Source organism: Odontesthes bonariensis, chromosome 22, assembly GCF_027942865.1.
Source record: "Odontesthes bonariensis isolate fOdoBon6 chromosome 22, fOdoBon6.hap1, whole genome shotgun sequence".
Taxonomy (NCBI): domain Eukaryota; kingdom Metazoa; phylum Chordata; class Actinopteri; order Atheriniformes; family Atherinopsidae; genus Odontesthes; species Odontesthes bonariensis.
The window spans coordinates 6,102,142-6,111,457 of record NC_134527.1 but is presented as its reverse complement, the minus strand read 5'-3'; the positions used below and the strand labels follow the sequence as shown (position 1 = coordinate 6,111,457).

The following is a 9,316-nucleotide window of genomic DNA, read 5'->3' as shown; positions in this document are numbered from 1 at the left end:
GGTGTATATAACCCTGCAAAACTGGTCTGAATCTTACATTTAAGTTCTGTGATGAAACTTATCATTGTTTTAATTCCAACCCCAAGGTGTGTTGATAAAATGTGTCTGCTTCAAAATAAAGATTCTGGCAGCAACATGTTAGCCTCTGGGCAAGCTTTGTTTTCGCTCTTTTTAAACTTCTTGCACGTTTGAGATGCATTAAAGACCTACTAGCTGACATTTGACCTTGAGTGAGAGCTCTGATTCGGGGTGAGTGTGACTGCTTGAACTCAGCCACATATCTACCAGAGATGGCTAAAATCTGTATATTGTGAGCCAAGTTTGGTCCTCACAACCTTTGCCAGAACCCATGAAAAAGCCAGCTTATAAAATTTGGGGCGCATCCACAACAACCCAAGTTAGGCCTAGATCATGACCTCTGGGTCACAACTGGCCGACATAACACCTGCATATGAGCCATAAGCTGATGAAGATTCTCAGTCATCTAGGTCATGGTAATCATAAAAGCTTGAATAAAGGCAGCTGGACTTCTTGGATCTTGAAGATATTTCACCTCTCATCCGAAAGGCTCTTCAGTTCTAAACTAGATGGTAGGGAGTATCAGCTCCCTAAGCAAAGAGGATTGTTACAGTCACATGTGTCGCTGAACCCTCCGACCGATGTTCATGTCGTTTGAGTCATTATCGCCTATGAATTGTCTACCTGCCTGAAAGGGAGAGTTTTGGTCACAGGATCCAAGATGTGAATGGATGTGAAACTGTCTGGGGATGGGATACAGTGCTGCAATGTAGGTAATGCAGCATTGTGAATCCCCTTCACTGCCCATTTTTAAAACCCGTCTTAAAACCCATTTTTATTCCCTGGCTTTAAAGCAGGACTCAGTAATACGGGGTTTGTTTACCATGCAATACACACCCCAAAGCTGTAGGGGGAGCTCCGTAGAAAATAGGCGACAGTCTAGCCAGACTGTCGTAAACCCACCAGAGGCAATTTACGGTTTATTTTTCAAGACACTTGCAGAGAGTTGGAGAAGTAGAGATGCTTAACTTGAATCTTTTGGGCAATCCGGGCTGATTGGATCATTTTGAGGAGGGGATTCGAGTTATACCACAGATTCTATAATAGTACAGATTCGCCACTCACGGTGCATTTCCGGTTTCCAACGAGGCGATTTTGGTTGCAGTTCCACCCTCTTTCCACGTGGGGCGCTCAATTTTGGAGACCAGAATGAATGGAGTCCTATGGAGCTATACGCCCTAGCGTGCCCTTATCTCAAGATATAATTTTTTCTCTAGTAATTTGAATGTTGTGTTCGAAAGAGGATGTTTAGAAAATACCCATGGCTAAGTTTTAGATTTTTAGAGCCACTCATTTGCTTAAAAAAGGGATTTGAAGTGTATATGACGTCATACATAGCTTACGACCGGAGATGCCGCTTTACGGCAACAATCCTGCTTGTTGTTGGTCTCAAAGGCAGCAGCGTTTTCAAGGAAGAGCTGTAGTAAGAGAGAATCTGTGGTAACATCACAGATTCTTAGGCTGTGGTAACATAAGCGGAAAAAGTCCATCTTAATTCTGTTGTCGCTTGGTATGGAGCCAGCCGTCAAGCGGTGCCTCTGGTCGTAATTCATTCTTTCGCCGGTCATTAGCACAATGCTAGCGCGTTGTGGACAACAAGAAGCCAACCTGTAAGAAATCAAAGGGATATATGTACTCGTTCAGTAGATTTTTGACTTGAAACCCATGTTGAGCTCTCAGAAACTACATTCAAATCTGAGCGCTCTTGAGGAGACTTAGGTGAAACTGACCATTTGTAGCATCTAGCTCTATTGGGCACCATTCATTCTGGTCTCCACCGACGCGCCCAGTGGAATTCTGGTGGAACTGCAGCCAAAAAGCCGGTACAATGGGGCTTAATAGTGAGTGGCAAGGCTGTTAGTTATAATGGCTGTGGTTATACGGACCACTTGAATCACTTGAGTCACTTATTAAAAAAAAAAAAAAAAAAAAAAAAACTTTCTGACGTTTAGTGGCTATGCGCCTCGCCTTTTTTTGTCCCATTTATCAATTCATTTTGATAAATCAAAGAGCAGCCTACGGCTACAAGTTCATTCATTTATTTTTGTCAAGTAATAATTCAATGCCATTTTATCTGAAAGCCAGACACAACAGCTAGTGTGTGCATTTACACAGCGACAAATGTGGTAGCATTAGGTGAGGCAATGCTGAGTTTAGACCTACAAGTAAACAACATGGAATGATCTTGCCCTCCTTATATCACTAAATGATTATTTTTCAACGACTGTACAAGATGCATGAAGCCACGCTAACCGAGCCTGTTGCTGCCGACTGTAGCTGCCGACTGGGCTCTCGCTCGTCAAGTCACGAGACAGAATCGAAACTTAAAAAGCTCCGGCATGGATTCGCTACTTGCCCGTCTGACCGCTGAATCGCTGGCTCTGGATGACTCAGCGGTCAGACGGGCAAGTAGCGGTGGTTCTGCCATCACGATATCTATTACAAACTATATTACAACTCTAGAAGCTAACCGCATTCAATTTAGCCGTCGACAGCTAATGGAGAGGGGGTGTGTCTCTCAGGCTACCTGGCTCGGCTCAGAGCCCTTTACGACCTGCCGTGAAGCAGTAGTTCTCGGCTCTCGTGTGTCGCGAGACTTCCAGAGCTAAACAAAGCACGCGGCGCCACAGGCAAAGTTGCAAGCGCTGTTTCGGGCTTGGGCCACCAGATGGAGATGGAAATGTCACCGTTTTCATCAGAACGGGTGAGCCTAGCAAACTGATGATTGCCGAGCAATTTTATGACCATGAAAAAGTTGCATAGCATGTCTTTAACCCAGCATGAGACTCTGTTTCTGTTATTGTTTTATTGTTTTTTATTGTTTTAATATTGTTATTGTTTATTATTGTTTTTACATTGTTCTTAAGTTTTATGCCTTATATTTCGTGTTGTTACTTATGTAGAGCACTTTGTTTCAGCCACGGCTGTTTTAAAGGGCTTTTTAAATAAAGTTGAGTTGAGTTGAGTTGAGTAGTGGGATGTGACACATGGGACCACCTCCTCTGTTCAAAGATGGTGTTTCCAGTCCTTATGAATATGTGCCATAAGTACCAAAAACAAAACAAAAAAAGCCCAGGTTTTCCACAGATGTGTCTGCTACCTGTGATGCAAACATTTTCATCAAATATCGATTCATGTTTTTTTCTCACCTTGTATCATTTTTATATCTGCGATGTCTTTTTATGTGGAATCGATATTTTTTTCTCCCAGCCAGCACGACGCTGAAGTTGGCATCCGATTCGCGAATTAAAGGGGTGGGAATAAAGGGCCATTTCACTGCATTTTTTTTGCATTTTGATCGACCAAAACAAGGTCCTGTATGGAAACTACAATAGTTACACTGCTCAAATCTGGATGGAATTATTCTAAAGAGGTTGTAGATTCATTAAAACCTTGTTTTGGGATTTGTGAAACCTTTTTCTGATTTGTGAAAATGCAGAAAGGGGCCATTTCACTGGATTTTTGGTATTCTGATCACCATAAACTGGGTCCTGTATGGAAACTACATTAGTTAGACTGCTCAAATCTGGATGGAATTATTCTAAAGAGGCTATAGATTCATTAAAACCTTTTTCTGATTTGTGAAAATGCAGAATAGGGCCATTTTACTGCTTTTTTTTTGCATTCTGATAACCCTGAACTGGGTCCTGTATGGAAACTACATTACTTAGACTGCTCAAATCTGGATAGAATTATTCTAAAGAGGCTATAAATTCATTAAAACCTTGTTTAAAACCAGCCACGCTTCCTGTACGGCTCTACCGTTGTCATTTGGACTACAACTACCAGAATGCATGCCTTCATAGAAAAGGTGCATTTCCTCTCATAGCTTCCGCTCTGATTGTTTTGCCTTTAAAATAAAAGCAGGTGCTTTGTTTTTTTTCCTTTTTAAAAAACTTTATGCGAAACCATTTACTGCTATGTGTAATATAATATAGTTTCTTATCGTTTTGGAGATTAATTATTAGAGTCAAGAGAATACGTATCATACCATTCGAAGACAATGCGAAGTTCCGTGTTTTCATTGTAATTTATTCTGAAGTTCAAACCGGAAATGTGCTTATTGTTGCACAGAGCACATGCCTCCTTTCAGCAGGAGATAAACTGCTTTCTTTTACAGCTCTGTGACGCCCTTTCTACGTAGAGAAACACGGAGCTTTTCGGAAAAATACGAGCCTTTGGGTTGTTGGTTGGATTATTTGTGTGGCTGCTGAGAAGTTTGGAGATGTGCACACAGACGAAGGCTGCGGCTCTCATGGCCAACATACCCCAGGCAGACATTGACCCGTCCGGAGTGTTTAAATACGTCCTGATCAGAGTCCATAGCCGGGAAGAGGGAGACGACTCGGAGGTGGATATAGTCCGAGGGTTCGGCTGGGCTGAGTACCACGGTGAGTCCGGAGTATCCCCTCAAAACATGTCACCGACACGAATGCGCGTGTCAAATGCAAGTTCAGTGGGGTTACATGGCTTTGAATCTGCAATTCTTAAAAAGAAACTTGCAAACATTTGTGAAATATCTTCTATACAAACAGCAGCTTTTAATATTAGCCTCTTAAAAAACCTAAACAAAACACAGAAGGACTTGTCTACCACTGCTGGCTGCATCACTTCCTATCTGAGGTGTGAAGGCGCGCAGAGAAAAAGTCCTTGAAGGAGAGCTCCATATTCCACATAATCCTCAGAGAACCCCAAGAACTATGTGTTCAAAACATTTTGGTCATTTCCCATATTTCAATGAAGCCTGACTGGACTATCTGACTTGTCTTTCACTGCTCATAGAGTAACCCTTCCACAACTCATTCCCTCATGGGGGTTTTAATCAGGGGCGAGGCTAGGGTATTTTTAGTGGTGCCAAGGCACCACTGTGAGATAGCTCGGCTCCCCCTGGCTCAGCACATTTTTAAAATATATTAAGCAAAAACACATTTTTTTTTGCTCAAGGGTGCATTATTTTAGTGACCATTTTATTTATTTTCTAGCATTTGTTTTTGTTTTAACTCTTTACTCCCAAAATAAATGTCGAGTTATCTTCAATATTTGTCCCAGGATCTCTGTTATCCCTGTCGAGCCACAGTCTTTTGAAATGAAGAGGTCAAAATTGAATGTTGTAGGGGAAAACACTACTCAAAGCAAAACTAATATGGCTCCAAAATTGATAAATGTACTAGTTTGCCTCAATTAGTGAGAAATAATGTGCCTCTGTGAGCACTGGAGGCTGGGCACCCCTAAAGACCAGATCCTAAACCGTTACAGTTCAAACCTGCCTGCTTGCTTGGGCCTTTCTGGGAGGAGTTTGCATGTTGACCCATGGGTTCCCTTTGGGTGATCTGGTTTCTTTCCGCAGTCTAAAGACCAGCGTGTTGGGTTTAACAAGCACAACCCTGAACAAAAAGAAGTCTGAACAGAAAAATGCATGGATGGATGGATCGTGTCACCAAGTTCAAGATCCTGTCTCTCTACCTCGTAAAGATGTCGTCACCATCTGGACTTTGTCCTGGTCACGCAGACATTGCTCATTTTTCCTGCTTCCAACACATATGCTGACAGTTCACTTTCTCCTTAATTTGTGCACCACATAGGGCGATAATCAATATTACTCATTTAACTGATGTAGGTTTGAAGAACCTGGCTGATCTGTGTCACTGGAAGTAAATAATGTTACATTTCAGACAGAAAAGGTAAATTAAAAACGCTAAGCGTCTGTTTAAATGATCTTCCACAGGAACTTTCAAAAATTTAGATTTGTTCATTTTCAACACAAGACTGTATTTTAGCGATCGAGTCTTCAGTTTTTTTCCAAGTAGCTATCAGCCTCTTTAAAAGAAAGAAAGTATTCTGAAAACATAGTGTTTATGCACTGTATTTGCTGACATTTTGTGCGTCTCTTTCTGGTAGCTGACATCTATGAGAAGGTTTCAGAGGAGCTGGAGAAGGGCGGCCACTTGGACTGCGAGTGTGTTGGAGGAGGGAGGATCAAACACGATCCACAGGCCAAAAAGATCCACGTCTACGGGTACTCCATGGTAAGAGAACCCGGCCGAATAAAAACTGAACTGGCTTCAAATGTGTGAGGAAAATGTTGCACGTTTGTTCGTTTTTTCGTGAATCAAATGTTAATTTCTGCCTCTGACGGAAGATTTCAATTTTCATTCAAGGGATTTGGAAGAGCAAACCACGCCGTGAGCACCGAGAAGCTGAAGGCTCGGTACCCAGATTACGAGGTCACCTGGGACAATGAAGGCTACTGAAAAGAACTGAGTTCAGCCTCTGCTGGACGCTCTTTTTCATGGACTGACATATAATTCTCTGTGGCCCTTTATTAGTTGGCAGAACTAATTAAGTCATTCAGTTTGATCAGATACCTTTTTGAAACTCCATAACCTATCTGAGGCCAAGATCGACTCCAAGTGCCCATAGTTTCATCTGTTATAAGGTTTATTTACGCTTACAATTGAGTATAGAAATGAGTTTTTCCAACACAATTTTATTGCATTTAGTTCTAAAACTGATACATAGTAAATCAAATTTTTCGTGGTGTAAAAATATGTTGGCTGTGACAGCTTTATAAATGGACAGTCTGACTTGTTTTAGAGTCACATACCCTCATAGATTTGACCTAATAATCACGATATCTTATAAAATGAACCATAACTACTTCTTTGTGATGTGTGTTTCATAAATGTTTTCTAAAATCTTCTTCAAAGTTGCGCATGCTCCTTCCGTTGTGGCTAGGAATCAGTCAGCTTCCTACGGTGGCCGACACGTGCAAACGCGCTGCAAACGGCGAAACAAATCCAACAGTAAAATGCTGCAAGAGAAAAATGACCGGAGCACACGCACTGCAAACATCAAAACACATGCAAGACAGAAACGCTGCAAACTTCAAAACACAACGGAAGTTCGCCAGGCCACTAGGGGGTCTCGACCTGTGGGATAGGGAATATCTATGGGAGATCTACCATATTAATGAAAGAGAAGAAAGTCAAAAGGTACGTTGTCATTTATGTCTTTTTTAAACACTTGGCCGTAATCTTTTACTTTATTTTAGCGACATAACTCCGCTGCTCTTCTATAATAAAGTAAAAGATTATGGCCAAGTGTTTAAAAAAGACATAAATGACAACGTACCTTTTGACTTTCTTCTCTTTCATTAATATGGTAGATCTCCCATAGTTCATCCCCTATCCCACAGGTCGAGACCGCCTATTGGCCTGGCGTCGTATCAACATTTTCAATTATTTTTAGGTATTGATAAATATGAGAGCAAAGTCCATCATTTATGGTAAAAAAAAATTTAAAAAATGAAGGTTTAACCACTCAAATGGTTTTTATTGAATGTGTTGAGTTTTTTTCAGAGGCCGAGGAATAAAAGTGCTAAATGCAGAGTTTAAAATTTTCCTGAAACCCTCAGGTTTTAGGAGGCTATTTTAAAAGAAGCCTTTGATTTGACGGGGTAATTAGTTTGAAGGATGCATTTTTATTTTTTTTTTGTCATTCAAATTTTTATTTGTTTTAACATAATATCTTCACAGACATTTCAGATGTCCCAGATGTAACAAACAAATTGAATTAAATTAACAGTCTGTTTTTTTTTTTTTTTTTAAAAAAGGGAAGTAAAAAGGATAAACAGAATAAAAATAGAGTATAACATTGATAAACAAAAATAAAACACATCTTACTTAAAGGCAGCCCCCGTCCCTGGCACCCCTCAAATTTCATACATATTCAAAGCATACATGAATACAATCACATGTATAACATACTTATCCTCCCCACCATGCCCTGCATCCATTAAAGAATAACTTTGGAAGAGTATTACCTTTTAATTGAGACGTAAAACCGTTTCTTATTTTGATAACAGAACCCAAACGAGTGTGTAATTTAGTTATTTTTATAATTGATTCTATTTAAACACATAAATCAATGCAATGATGATTTGTGAAGGAACATATCTTCATGTTCTGATCTGAATGACACATTACTCAAGCCGCCATGCGTGGGGTTATGAATTTTAAATATCCACAAATATATTTTTATTCTTATTGAATATTCTGGATTCCTGGAACATGCTTCCTGGTAGATTTCTCTTTGTAACAAGTTTAATTTCTAAAATCTAAATCTAATCCAGACAACCAGAATGTAATCTGACATATCTGACCAGTAAATACAAACCGTAGATGTATAAAAGTGCAAGAATAACCATAACAAGTAAGAATTATACTGCAGACATTCAAATTTCACATCAGATATCAACAATATTTCAATTTTTTTTTAAAGAAAATCACCTTTTAACCTTATTTTGATAACAGTAATTGTGTAATTTAGTTTTTTTTAAATATAATTTATTCTATTTAAACACATAAATCAATGCAATGATGATTTGTGAAGGAACATATCTTCATGTTCTCATCTGAATGACACATTAATGCTGTTAACAGCTGTGAGAACAATGCTCTGATGCTTTCAGGCAGTGCAGTTGTTCAGGATGTAAAGATGCAGATGAACAAAAGTTATATGAATTTGAATCATATTTTATTGATGATATAATATGATGTATGGAGAAGGTTTTATATTCATTTGAGGTTGACAAGCTGTTGACGAGTCTTAAACGCTGCTGTGTCTTCCTCTCTCGATGGTTTTCTCTTTGTACTGGCGGCGGTGTTTTGGCGTCAGGAATTTCTTTAACTTCCTCCACGCTGAAGGCACCTCTGCTCTTTCTTCTGAGGCCTCACATTGGTCCACGAGTTGTTCTGGAACTGCTGTGTCTTCTGTGGGATGTAAGGCTGCTGATGTTTCACAGTCCTCTGGATGTTTAGAGGCTGGTTCCATTTTAATGAGGATGACGAGTCTTTCCTGGATTTGGTTTTCAGAGGAAACATTTCCTTTGTGCGGCTCTGAGACATCTATTGACTAATTCCACTTCGACTTGACTCACCAGTTCTGGCACCGTGTCCGATCCAGCCTGATGAGCCAAGTCTAATGGAACCACTTCCTGTGTGTCTGCAGAGGCCGTTTCTGGTTCCGTTTCCTCTTCCACGGGTTCGGAGATCTTAGTTTTGGAATGTCCAAATAAAAGTCCTGACCTTTGTCTTATAGAAATGTGGATCTTTTTCATGAGCAATAAACAATCATGTCAAACTGTTTGTCTTTGGTCTTTTCTTTCAAACGCAGCCATTGTGCAATATACTGATCTCATTTGGAGGAAATGTTTTTATGATGGCTGACTGCTGTTGCA

General features: G+C 40.1%; 1 protein-coding gene across 1 annotated transcript; it reads left to right on the top strand.

Moving 5' to 3' along the window:
* The first annotated feature begins 4,141 nt into the window (after positions 1–4,141).
* Positions 4,142–6,446, top strand: phpt1 (phosphohistidine phosphatase 1). The gene is made up of 3 exons (XM_075455481.1): positions 4,142–4,469; positions 5,977–6,104; positions 6,237–6,446. The coding sequence occupies exons 1-3, from the start codon at positions 4,304–4,306 to the stop codon at positions 6,327–6,329; spliced, it is 387 nt and encodes a 128-aa protein (XP_075311596.1). The 5' UTR covers positions 4,142–4,303; the 3' UTR covers positions 6,330–6,446.
* The last annotated feature ends 2,870 nt before the right edge of the window (positions 6,447–9,316 follow it).